Here is a 13,076-nt window from a genome sequence, read left to right as displayed (position 1 = left end):
CTGATTCTTTGGAAAGATCAACAAAATCAATAAACCATTGGCCAAACTGACAAAAGAAAAACAGGAGAGGAAGCAAATAACCCAGATAAGAAATGAGATGGGTGATATTACAACAGACACAACTGAGATTAAAAGAATCATAACAGATTACTATGAAAAATTGTACTCTAACAAATTTGAAAACCTAGAGGAAATGGACACGTTTCTAGAAACACACTACCTACCTACATTAACACAGAGTTAGAACAATTGAATAAGCCTATAACAAAAGGAGAGATTGGAAAGGTAATTTTAAAACTCCCATCAAAAAAAACCCTGATCCTGACAGCATCACTGGAGACTTCTACCAAACTTTCAGAGAAGAGTTAACACCACTACTACTAAAGGTATTTCAGAGCATAGAAAAGGATGGAATACTCCCAAACTCGTTCTGTGAAGCCAGCATAACTCTGATACCAAAACCAGGTAAAGCCACTACACAAAAAGGAAATTACAGACCAGTATCCCTCACGAACATAGACGCAGAAATCCTCAACAAAATTCTAGCCCATAGAAATCAACAACATATCAAAAAATAATTCACCATGACCAAGTGGGATTCATACCAGGTATGCAGGGATGCTTTAAATATTAGAAAACAAGAACCACAGGATCTTATCAATTGATGCAGAAAAGGCATTTGACACAGTCAAACACCCGTTTATGATAAAAACTCTGAGCAAAATAGGAACAGAAGGGAAGTTCCTCAACATAAGAAAGGGCATTTATACAGAGCCAACAGCCAACATCATCCTAAATGGAGAGAGTCTGAAAGCACTCCCCTTGAGAATGTGGAACCAGACAACGATGCCCTTTATCACCACTCTTACTCAACATTGTGCTGGAGGTCCTAGTCAGAGCACTTAGGCTAGAAAAAAGAAATGAAGGGCATCCAGACTGGTAAGGAAGAAGTAAAGGTATCTCTATTTGCAGATAGTATGATCTTATACAAAGAAAACTACTGAAACTAATAGATTTCATCAAAGTATCAGGATACAAGATAAACATACAAAAATCAGTTGCATTCCTCTATACCAATAAAGAGAACATCGAAGAAGAAATCACCAAATCAATACCATTTACAGTAGCCCCCAAGAAGATAAAATACTTAGGAATAAACCTAAGCAGAGACATAAAAGACCTATACAAAGAGAACTACAAGACACTACTGCAGGAAACCAAAAGAGACCTACGTAAGTGGAGAAACATACCTCGCTCATGGTTAGGAAGACTCAACATTGTACAAAAAAGTCACTTCTACCCAAAGTGATCTATAGATACAATGCAGTACTGATCCAAATTCCAACGGCATTTTTTAATGAGATGGAGAAACAAATCATCAGCTTCATATGGAAAGGGAAGAGGCCCCAGATAAGTAAAGCATTACTAAAAAATAAAACAATAGTAATGATAATTAACTTTTATTGAGCACACACTCTGTGCCAGGCATTGTTTTAAGCATTTTATGGGCATTACCTCATTTATAACTTACACCAACCCTAGAGGTACGTATACTGTGGTGTCCTATTTTACAAAGATGAGGGCACAGATTGACAGAGTTCATCACCGGTTTGATATAGGAAGCATGTCTCTGAAAAGCTGCCAAGGCTCTGTCTCAGTTTTCTTTCACCTCTTTCTTGTCGCACACTAACTCTGTAACAGGAAAGGGCAGCTGGTTGGCAGGTTTCCTCCTGCAGGCCCCCTAGTAATACGTGAGTGTTCACTCACTGTCCTGATTGAATACTTCTTTGCCACCCTCCCTTGAGCTACATGATCCTTTCTTGAAGTTCCGACACCTTATTCTATCTCCCTTCCCCTCAGGACCCTGCTGGAATCTTTGAGCTGGTGGAGGTGGTCGGCAATGGAACCTATGGACAGGTGTACAAGGTGAGACTTGAATGGTACAGAAGTGTCACCTCCACCTCCTTTGGGCCCTTTCACAAGGGGTGAAAGGTCTAGAGATTTGGGGCTGGGGGTTATGGCAATTACAGGAGCCAAGGGAAAGGACCTGGGAAAGAGAAGAGGAGAGAACAGAAGTCAGGAGGAAAGGGAGCGGCAGGAAGTGGAGGGTTTAGAACTGGTCCTGGGCGTAGCAGGAACAGGTCTAGAGCTGGGTGGGGTGTGGGATGGGGAGGCAGTGTGCAGCCTAGAGCTGGGAGAGGAAGTGGGACGGATATATGATGTATGTGTCAGCTCAGGGGTCAGAGTTGCAAGTTTGGCTCCTCCCAAGATCACAAAGAGACCCAGGACTTGGATTTGGGGGTACCCTGTGTAGAGGGCAGTGACTTTGATGAGTCCCCACAGCTGGCCTGCAGCAGAGCTGGAGGTGGAGCTCAGCCTTCTGCTTGGAAGGCCGCCTCCCCTCACTGACTCAGCAAAACTACTGAATGTAGCCCTCAGCCTGGCCAGCCCCTCACATGGGCTGTCCACTGGTCACACTTGGACAGGGAGGTGCCCGCAGCGGTGGGGGGGCGTTCAAGGTGATGCTGCCCTGGAGCTGGATTAACCCCCTCGAGCACACACCTGCTGCTTTGTCTTCAGATGAGACACCTGTTATTTTTCCAAGTCTCCTCTGCAACTCTGGGGCCTGAATCCCTGGGTCACTAGGACCACCTGCCTTTCTCTTAACCCTTCTTCCCTTGTAAGCTTTGGAAAAACAGGCATACTCCTCCCCCCATCTCTGCCTAGTTGTTGCCATGGAAATAACAGCTCTGGGTTCTACTGCCTCTCTGGACTTGGGGTCTTGAGTGGCTGCTGAGGATAAAAATAACCCAGTGCCCACGTCTGTCCCCACGAGGGGCTGCCTCCCGACACTGCTCCTCCCCAGGATGCCTTGGACTGTCCTCTCCAAGCCTTAGATGACCCCTGGGAAGGGGGAGGAGGGAGTGCAGGGACACACCCTAGAAGGGGAAGTTTGTCTCCATTAGGACTGATGGGGCATCGGCCATGCCAGTCGGTCCCTCTGTGTTTCCCTGAGTTCTCTGAAATCTCGGTTCTGTCTTTATTCTTTCCCCGTCAACAACAACCAAAAGCCTGGGGACGGTGCCGGTTACGGGAAAGGCCTCCTGTCTAGAAGGGAGTGGGTCAGGAAAGCACCAAGGCGTCTTGTCGTGTGTAGAAGATGAGAGAGGAAAAGCCCTCCCTTCCTAGCCTCCTTCCCCAGCCAACTCCCACCAGCCTGCATTATAGGATGGAGAAGGTATCTCTCCCTCCTTGGTCTAACTTTAAATTTGTTCAAAGTCCAAGCCAGAAAGGCTGGAGCAGAGCATACATGTTTCTTGTTTTCTCTCTCATTTTTTTTTTTTTTTTTTTAACGAGAGGAGACCCTTCATCTTCATGGCACATGTTAGATGTCCAGTTTAGTTGGTTTTTCCATTAGTCATATGGCTCAGGAGCTCTCTCCCTTCTGTCTACCCCTCTGACCCACACATAAGTAGAGGTGTCTGGCCACGATGAGAGGTACTTGCTAAGACAGAAGACAGTCAAAAGAGGTGGCCTCTCCGAATCAGCCTGCTCAGCTGTTGTCCCTGAGCATAGACTGGGTCTCTCCATGCCCGACTTTCTGTCCGACAGGGTCGGCACGTCAAGACTGGGCAGCTGGCTGCCATCAAGGTCATGGATGTCACGGAGGTAGGGAGCGGAGCCTGGGTGGAGGGAGGGTTGGAACCCTGAAGAGGGGAGTGGGGGGGATCTCAGGGCTCACCTCCTCCCATTCACCTAGGACGAGGAGGAGGAGATCAAACAGGAGATCAACATGCTGAAAAAATACTCTCACCACCGCAACATCGCCACCTACTATGGGGCCTTCATCAAGAAGAGCCCTCCAGGCAACGATGACCAGCTCTGGGTGAGAATGGCCTCTCCCTCCTGCCCGCCCCTCCCACATTTTCTGTCTCTAGGCTGCTCCTTTGGAGCCTGGTGTCAGCACCCCGGAGTCTCTTGTTATCTAGACACCCTCTCCTGTCTCTGAATCTGGAGGGACCTTGTGACCCACCCAGGCCCCACACTCCAGCCCTACACATAGTACAGCACCTCGTCCTCTGAGCGTTTGGGTGACAGGGGCTCTGGGGCTGCCCCAACCTTTGCCATACCCAGTACCTCATACTGTCTGGCAGGCACCCAATAGTGAGCAGTATAAGCCTGGTTACGGCTAGAGGAGACCATAAGGACGTTAGTCCGTCGGTTCTCCTGCTTTTGAGCATAGCTCCTGGGAAAGAAGCAACAGACCAAAATATTTCTGAGAGGTGACAGGACTTGGACACTTCCTGGCAGTGCACAAGCCTCTGTGTATGACTGTTCTAACCAGAGCCTGCGGTAGCTCTTTTGCGCTACATCCAAATTCTCTCCTGGCCTAAAACTTTCCCCAAGAACCATTCTCCTCTCTTGCTTGGGCACTGATGGCAGCTGATTCTGTCAGCTGCACCTGGAGGAGAGAGTAGCAGGGAACACAGCGATGGCTATGGGAGCCTCTCCCTACAGTAGTCAGCCAGACAGCAACCACTTATCGAGCACCTTCTGTGTACCTGGCACAGATGAGCCCTGGTTCCCGCCTCTAAGGCTCTTAGCATTATGGGACACATACACGTGCATAAACACACATGTGCACACCCATGCGTAGTAACCTCAGGCAGGTGTGCCTGTCAGATGTGCGTAGGGGGCGATCATTGAGGACCAGAGGCCAGGCGCTAGTGGCCAGGCGCCCCCTTCTGGACCCGGACGGCACAGTCCGCACCTCCCACTGTGCTCTGCTGTTGAAGTGCTGACCCCGACTTGGCATATGCAAATTACTGTTATTGCATGTGGAGATATATGTGTCCCATCCGGGCTTTTCCTGGACGGATGTGGCTTCTAGAAAACGTCCAGTGATTCCTCAGGGAATGGTTCAAGCCGGCTTCCCATTTGAGCTCTGTTTCTGAGTCTTAGTGGTCCTTCCCTGAACGTACAGACAGGGATCTCTCCTCCTCTCCCTGCTGGTCCCTGGCTCTGGGGGTTTCTCTCCTGCAGCTCTCGGGTAGACCTCATGCACTGTTTTTGTCTCTGGCAGCACTGGAGGATGGCTGATTCGTAGGCCCTTTCTTGCCTCAGGGCCAAGGATTGGCAAACTTTCTGTGAAGGGCCAGACAGTAACTATCTTAGGCTCTGCTGGCCACATGGTCTCTGTCGCAGCTACTCCCTTCTGCCCTTGTACCAGGAAGCAGCCACAGCCAGCATGTAAAGGAGCAAACGTAACTGTGTCCCTGAAAACTTTACTTAGAAGACTAAAGTTTGAATTTAATTTTCATGTGTCACAAAATATTCTTTGGATTTTTTCCCAACCATTCAACATGTAAAAACCATTCTTAGCCCACTGGCTGTACAAGAATAGGCTGCAGGCCACAGTTTGCTGACGTCTGCTTCAGACCAATAGTCCTTGGCCATTTTGGGATGAGAATCTGATGAAAGCATTGGGTCCTTCCCCAAGGCACATACACATACCACGTAATCTTGCTTACAGTGTCGGGTTCTGGCCCCACCTACCATGTCCTCCCTTCCACATTCCCTTCCCCTTCTCTCCTAATTCCAGGATGGTCTGTGGCCTTTGGGAGGGGGTCAGGTGGCCCCACCCCTCCAGCCTGGAACACCAGTTCTAGCCCCAAGCCTCTGGCCCCCTTGCAGGGTTCTAGCAGGGGAAGGGAGAGGCCATGCCTGACTGCTGTTTTTCCTTCTGGTGCCTTCCTGGGCCACAGCTGGTGATGGAGTTCTGTGGTGCTGGCTCAGTGACCGACCTGGTAAAGAACACAAAAGGGAATGCCCTGAAGGAGGACTGCATCGCCTACATCTGCAGGGAGATCCTCAGGGTGAGCCCCGGGCTGGGCTGTGCACGCCAAGCCGCAGCTTCTCCGAGGACGTAGACCTTCCCCAGCACCGGGGAGCAGATGTGACTGAGGCCTCCTTAGGGAGCAGCTAGTCTGATGGGAGAGGCCGGGGAGGGGGGTGGAAATGGGTCCCAAGCCTTAGGAAACTCTCAGGCTGTTGGGGGAGACAAGCCCCTCTGCTTTGAAGCTGTGCCACACCTCCACCTGTAACCCTGCAACTCCTGGGTACCCACAGGGAGTCAGCACTGAGGCAGCATCCCCAGAAAAGCTCAGCCTGTGCGTGGGCTCCTGGGGGAGAAGGTCTGCTCCTTGAGCCCAGCCGTGTCTGGACTGGCTTAGCCCCCGCCTGCTCCCCCAGCTCACTTAGACCTCCTCCCTCTGTCCCATCCCGTCCAACACCAAGCTAATTCTCCTGGTCTCCTGTCCCAGGGTCTGGCCCATCTCCACGCCCACAAAGTGATCCATCGAGACATCAAGGGGCAGAATGTGCTGCTGACAGAGAATGCTGAGGTCAAGCTAGGTGAGCTGATTTCTTCTGAGGCAGACGGGCCCACTCACATCCAGGACAGAGCAGAAGAGCCCCCGCTTTCCCTCTGGTGGTTCAAGTCCAACTCCCTGTATACCGGGGAGACTTGTCCCCTCCGCCTTCCCCTCTCCTCCCCTGGGATGCCCTGCCTCCTGCTGAAAACCACTCGAGAAGCTTTTTGCCTGCTACTTACTATGTACCAGGTTCTATGTGGGTCCATTTGGGGGAATGGGATGTTATGGCCCTTCCTGCCTGGACCCTGTCCCTTGGTCCTTTCACCTTATTTTCCCCCAAGATGCAGGAGGACTAGGCCAGGCTCCTCAGGAAGCTGGTGGGGTGGAAGAGGGGCCTGGGAGGCATTTGGGCAGGACAAGGACCTCAGCTCCATGGGGCACCTGCATATAGGACTGAGAGGCCAGGGCAGCAGGCCTGGCTCTGTCCTGACTCCTCCCCGATGTCTTTCACAGTGGATTTTGGGGTGAGTGCCCAGCTTGACCGCACTGTGGGCAGGCGGAACACTTTCATTGGGACCCCTTATTGGATGGCCCCAGAGGTCATCGCCTGTGACGAGAACCCCGACGCCACCTATGATTACAGGGTATGAAGTGGAAAGTAAAGGGGCAGCCAAGGATAGGAAGTGAGATGGGAATGACTGAATACAATGGGGGCCTGAGCAGACTGGGGAACAGAGTGAAGGCCTGATGACATGTTAGTGGGGGGAGGGCTTGGGGAGCATCTTATGCAAGGAAAGGTATGGACAGGGAGAGGGCATGAGTTGGAGGATGGTGCAGGCTTGGAGGAGGGGGGCTTCGGGGGGGCGTGGCCCAGGAAATGGCCCTGAGGAGGCCAGCATTGGCATGTGAAGAGAGGTGACTTGGCAGGTGTCAGGAATATTTCACCTGTCCTTGCATCTCTCCCCTCTGCAGAGTGACATTTGGTCTCTAGGAATCACAGCCATTGAAATGGCAGAGGGAGCCCCCCGTAAGTGCTGAGTGTGCCAGGGCTGTGGCGGAAGGGGGAGGTGGGTCATGGGAGGTCATGTTGAGAAGGGGCCTTTAGGCTCTTGACGTGGCCAGAAGGACTGACGGGGCCTCTCCTGTGCCTTAGCTCTGTGTGACATGCACCCCATGCGAGCCCTCTTCCTTATCCCTCGGAACCCTCCGCCCAGGCTCAAGTCCAAGAAGTGGTAGGTCTCTGGGTCCCCCTGTTCAGGCCTGGGTTTGCACCCTAGGAGAGGCAGTGGCCCTGCAGCCAGCAGACCCAGGGCTAGGTGTTGGTATACAGGAAAAGGCAGGAGGGTGGTCAGGGGTTTCCTCCTGCGGCCCCACTTCTGAGGGGGCCCTCCCAGTGTGAGCCACCACCGTTTCCAGGTCTAAGAAGTTCATTGACTTCATTGACACGTGTCTCATCAAGACCTACCTGAGCCGCCCACCAACGGAGCAGCTGCTGAAGTTTCCCTTCATCCGTGACCAGCCCACGGAGCGGCAGGTCCGCATCCAGCTGAAGGACCACATTGACCGGTCCCGGAAGAAGCGGGGCGAGAAGGGTCAGTGGGCACGGGGGCAGGTGGTGGGCCTCCAGCCCCTGCTCTTCCCCGCAGCCCTGACTCCTGCTGCCGGGCCTCCTTCTCCTCTCCCAGGCCCCAGCTCTCCTTGTCCAGGGAGGTCTCCTTTCCCAAACCGCTAGCCCTGGGCCGTTCTCTTTCATCACCCACTCAAGTCAGCTTTCCAGATGAGGGTCTCCCTTTTTATTCCTACAAAAGCTTCCTAGGAGCACATGCGTGTGGGTGTCAGCGCACACCTGTTCTGCCACGTCCCAGCTGCTGTAGGTTCTAATCCCCATCCCGTGCAGGCCCAGCGCTGAGACCCACTGTCACCCCACTGCTGTAAGGAGGTGGGTGGTGCTTGGTCATCCAGACAGACCTTATTGGTTATCCCCATCCAAGGTCTCCCTAGCCCAGGGTGGGGTCTAGGGCACTGGGTGAAGAAACAGCAGTGATCTCCCCCTGCAGAGGAGACGGAATACGAGTACAGCGGCAGCGAAGAGGAAGATGACAGCCACGGAGAGGAGGGAGAGCCAAGGTGGGCGTGCTGGGGGAGGTTAGGGTCATCCCTAACTGTATGAGGGGACAACACTCCTGTCTCCGGGGACTCTCCATCTGGGGTGGTGGTACAAAGGGTAGAGACCCATTTACACTGAACCCCTGAGCGCTCCGGAGAAATGGAATAACTGAATGAAGAAGGAGGTGAGAGAGGGTGGTTCAGGGTAGAGACAGCGGGGTGGGATGACAGGAGGACAGGCCAAAGGCTGGGCAGAGGAGAGGGCAGATCAGGGCCCGGGCTGTAAGCGGGACGGCTGTCTGGTCCAGCAGGCTCCCCAGCAGTGCGCCTGGGCGACAGCAGGTTCTGACCCCAAGCCCCTTGGCCACTCTGACCCAGCTCCATCATGAACGTGCCTGGGGAGTCGACGCTACGCCGGGAGTTTCTCCGGCTCCAGCAGGAGAATAAGAGCAACTCGGAGGCTCTAAAGCAGCAGCAGGTGCAGCAGCAGCAGCAGCAGCAGCAGCAGCAGCGGGACCCCGAGGCGCACATCAAGCACCTCCTACACCAGCGGCAGCGGCGCATAGAGGAGCAGAAGGAGGAGCGCAGGCGCGTCGAGGAGGTGGGGCTGCCCCCAGGGCCCGGCTGACATGGAGGAGTGGGGCTGCCCCCAGGGCCCGGCTGACATGGAGGAGTGGGGCTGCCCCCAGGGCCCGGCTGACATGGAGGAGTGGGGCTGACCCCCAGGGCCCGGCTGACATGGAGGAGTAGGGCTGCCCCCAGGGCCCGGCTGACATGGAGGAGTGGGGCTGCCCCCAGGTCCCGGCTGTCATGGAGGAGTGGGGCTGCCCCCAGGTCCCGGCTGTCATGGAGGAGTGGGGCTGCCCCCAGGTCCCGGCTGACATGGAGGAGTAGGGCTGCCCCCAGGGCCCGGCTGACATGGAGGAGTGGGGCTGCCCCCCAGGGCCCGGCTGACATGGAGGAGTAGGGCTGCCCCCAGGGCCCGGCTGACATGGAGGAGTGGGGCTGCCCCCAGGGCCCGGCTGACATAGAGGAGGTGGGGCTGCCCCCAGGTCCCGGCTGACATGGAGGAGTAGGGCTGCCCCCAGGGCCCGGCTGACATAGAGGAGGTGGGGCTGCCCCCAGGGCCCGGCTGACATGGAGGAGTGGGGCTGCCCCCCAGGTCCCGGCTGACATGGAGGAGTGGGGCTGCCCCCCAGGGCCCGGCTGACATGGAGGAGTGGGGCTGCCCCCAGGTCCCGGCTGACATGGAGGAGGTGGGGCTGCCCCCAGGGCCCAGCTGACATGGAGGAGTGGGGCTGCCCCCCAGGGCCCGGCTGACATGGAGGAGTGGGGCTGCCCCCAGGGCCCGGCTGACATGGAGGAGTGGGGCTGCCCCCAGGTCCCGGCTGTCATGGAGGAGTGGGGCTGCCCCCAGGTCCCGGCTGTCATGGAGGAGTGGGGCTGCCCCCAGGTCCCGGCTGTCATGGAGGAGTGGGGCTGCCCCCAGGGCCCGGCTGACATGGAGGAGTGGGGCTGCCCCCCAGGGCCCGGCTGACATGGAGGAGTGGGGCTGCCCCCCAGGCCCGGCTGACATGGAGGAGTGGGGCTGCCCCCCAGGCCCGGCTGACATGGAGGAGTGGGGCTGCCCCCCAGGCCCGGCTGGCATGGAGGAGTGGGGCTGCCCCCCAGGGCCCGGCTGACATGGAGGAGTGGGGCTGCCCCCCAGGTCCTGGCTGACATGGAGGAGTGGGGCTGCCCCCCAGGTCCCGGCTGACATGGGGCTGCCCCCCAGGGCCTGGCTGACATAGAGGAGGTGGGGCTGCCCCCAGGGCCTAGCTGACATGGAGGAGGTGGGGCTGCCCCCCAGAGCCCGGCTGACATGGAGAAGTGGGGCTGCCCCCCAGGTCCCGGCTGACATGGAGGAGTGGGGCTGCCCCCAGGTCCCGGCTGACAGCTGACAGGCTCGGTGCCGAGCCGGTGTGTCAGGGCGGCTGGGGAGATGGGTGACGTGGGGCTTCACCTTTTCTCTCAGGCTTTAGGGAAAGGGTATTAGAAGTCACAGCACACTGGTCACATGTCGCTCCCGGCCGGGTGCTTCTGCCATCAGCATCCCTTCACACCAGAGCCACCTCTGAGAACCGTCCCCACTGACAAGGGCTTCCCTGGCCCCACTGAGCTCACAGCTCACAGCACAGACCCTTCAGGGCACCCAGCAGCTCTCTGCTCTGAAAGGCCCTCCTTTGTGGTTACTCTGGCTGAGGTTTGCTCTGAAGTACAGTGTTGTCAGTTTGGACTAAGCTGAGGTGGGTGGGAGAAAATCCTTTTTAATTAATAGAGAGTGTTATTTTTAAATAACTGCGTTAAAAGTTAAAAAAAAAATACAGTGTTTAACTTTCAGATGGCAGGGTCACAGAGTCATATCCTGGAGAAGACCTGTGGGACCCTGCATCATAGAAATAGGTAGTTACGTTCTCGCAGGTCTTATGACCCTGGGCGCTTGTGCTTAGCTTTTTTGTTTGTTTGTTTGCCCACTCTTTGGTCAGAAGGAGCCCTGGTGGTGCAGTGGTTAAGAGCTTGGCTGCTAACCAAAAGGTCGGCAGTTCGAATCCTTCATCTGCTCCTTGGAAACCCTATGGGGTAGTTCTACTCTGGCCTATAGGGTCACTATGAGTCGGAATGGACTCGATGGCAGCGGTTTGGTTTTGGGGGGTTTTTTTTTTGGTCAGAAAGATTGTGAAAGTTAAGTGCAACCTAGACTACTCATGTTTGCCAAGGAGTGGGCAAGTCCCTCTTTTAGGTTTCCTTAAAGCTAAAGGTTGCTTTTCTGGGCACAGTCATCTGGTGCCCTCTTGTGGCCAAGGATTATCATTACAGCTCACTCCATGTAGTCTCCAGGCAAAGGTTGATTTGAGCGGCCAGAAAGGTGTGTAGGTTTGTTATTGTTGACTCTTGTTTGTTTGATAGGGGAATGGGGGGGAGGTATTATCCAGTACAGCCCATTCCAAAGACTTTCCTTGATTCCATACCCAAACTACCTTAAAAAACCAAAAACAGGTGTGGCGAAGGGGATCCTGACTCACGGTGACCCCATGTACGTCAGAGCAGATACTGCATTTCAAAGGCTGATTTTTTAAGTCAGTCACCAGGCCTTTCTTCCAAGGGGCCTCTGGGTGGACTCAGTCAGCCAACCTTTTGGTTAACAGCGAGCACTTAACTGTTTGTGCCATCCAGGGACTCCATAGCTACGTTAGATAACCAGAGTTTCACAAGCCAGTCCCCTGTGAGCCATTGTGTAGGGTTGGTAGGTGTATAAAAAGCTGAAGCCATTCTCTCCCCCTACCACCCTTAGTGAGAAGGGAGGCCTGCCCTCACTGTCCATGCAGGGATCCTCTTTCCAGGAGGCTCCAGGAAGCAGACTGGGGGTGCCCCTTCTAGGCTGTGCCATCTTTACAACCGCATTTCTCTCCACCCACAGCAACAGCGGCGGGAGCGGGAGCAGCGGAAGCTGCAGGAGAAGGAGCAGCAGCGGCGGCTGGAGGACATGCAGGCCCTGCGGCGGGAGGAGGAGAGGCGGCAGGCTGAGCGCGAGCAGGTACACCCCGCCCAGCACACGCCCAGCACACACGGCACACGCCCTCCCCTGCTCCTGCGGCCTGCCTCCCCTGCTCCCCGACCCCCTTCCACTTCTCTCCCCACCCCTAGATTCCTACCTTTTCCAGCTTCACTCTCTCTCTGTTTTCTCCCCCCCTTCAACCCCCAACCCCGGCTCCCTGCCCTCCTCCTGTCTCCGTGCTGTCATTCCCCATCTCTGCACCCCATCCCCGCCACCCCCCCTTCCTCCTCATTTCCCGACATGTGCTGTGCTGCACTGCCCTCTCCGGGGCTCATCCCACCCTTGTCCTCTCTGTTACTCTCCCTCCTCTCCTCCTCATCCTCACTCTGCTGTCCCCTTTCTCTTCCAACTTCTTCGCCGCCGCCTCCTCTCCTCTGCCTCTTCCTCTTTCCCTGCCCTTTGCCCCCCACCCCCACCCCCCAGGAGTATATCCGTCACAGGCTAGAGGAGGAGCAGCGACAGCTCGAGATCCTTCAGCAACAGCTGCTCCAGGAACAGGCCCTGCTGCTGGTAACGGGGTCCCTCAGCTTCCTCGGGAAGATGCTGTCCAGAGTGCCTCTGCTGGAAGGGATGGGCACACTTCAGGGGAAGGAATTCACCCAGACTCAGGGGCAAGCGAGACTCTCCTCTCTAGGCAGCTGGAGGAGAGGAAGGGCATGCCTGCTCTGACTTCCAGGCCGCACTTTGCTGAGCCGCTCCCTACCCTTGGCCCCAGGAATACAAGCGCAAGCAGCTGGAGGAGCAGCGGCAGTCGGAGCGGCTCCAGCGGCAGCTGCAGCAGGAGCACGCGTACCTCAAGTCCCTGCAGCAGCAGCAGCAGCAGCAGCAGCAGCAGCAGCAGATCCCGCCTGGGGACAGGAAGCCCCTGTACCATTATGGTCGGGGAGTTAATCCCGCCGACAAACCCGCTTGGGCCCGAGAGGTACTCCCTGCCTTTTAAGACTCCATCCTCCCGGTCTCACCGCCTGAGGCCTGGGCCCTTGGGAGAAGCAGTTGCCCCA

At 55.6% G+C, this 13,076-nt stretch overlaps 1 protein-coding gene across 12 annotated transcripts in view; it reads left to right on the top strand.

Moving 5' to 3' along the window:
• The window catches only part of MINK1 (misshapen like kinase 1), a 59,181-nt gene that overhangs the window by 39,007 nt on the left and 7,098 nt on the right, over positions 1-13,076 (top strand). For 6 of the 12 annotated variants that reach the window (XM_064271656.1, XM_064271654.1, XM_064271655.1 and 3 more), the window contains exons 2-15: positions 1,861-1,926; positions 3,613-3,669; positions 3,761-3,886; positions 5,766-5,876; positions 6,324-6,414; positions 6,888-7,018; positions 7,347-7,401; positions 7,528-7,606; positions 7,791-7,966; positions 8,432-8,501; positions 8,859-9,081; positions 11,938-12,054; positions 12,499-12,585; positions 12,791-12,997. In XM_064271656.1, the coding sequence (XP_064127726.1) occupies positions 1,861-1,926; positions 3,613-3,669; positions 3,761-3,886; positions 5,766-5,876; positions 6,324-6,414; positions 6,888-7,018; positions 7,347-7,401; positions 7,528-7,606; positions 7,791-7,966; positions 8,432-8,501; positions 8,859-9,081; positions 11,938-12,054; positions 12,499-12,585; positions 12,791-12,997 (1,596 nt within the window). The remainder of the gene's footprint in view (positions 1-1,860; positions 1,927-3,612; positions 3,670-3,760; positions 3,887-5,765; positions 5,877-6,323; positions 6,415-6,887; positions 7,019-7,346; positions 7,402-7,527; positions 7,607-7,790; positions 7,967-8,431; positions 8,502-8,858; positions 9,082-11,937; positions 12,055-12,498; positions 12,586-12,790; positions 12,998-13,076) is intronic. The other 6 variants (XM_010596539.3, XM_010596541.2, XM_010596543.2 and 3 more) reach the window with 1 other exon arrangement.

This window comes from Loxodonta africana, chromosome 18 (genome assembly GCF_030014295.1).
Source record: "Loxodonta africana isolate mLoxAfr1 chromosome 18, mLoxAfr1.hap2, whole genome shotgun sequence".
Lineage (NCBI taxonomy): Eukaryota > Metazoa > Chordata > Mammalia > Proboscidea > Elephantidae > Loxodonta > Loxodonta africana.
This window is presented reverse-complemented; position numbering and strand designations above follow the sequence as displayed.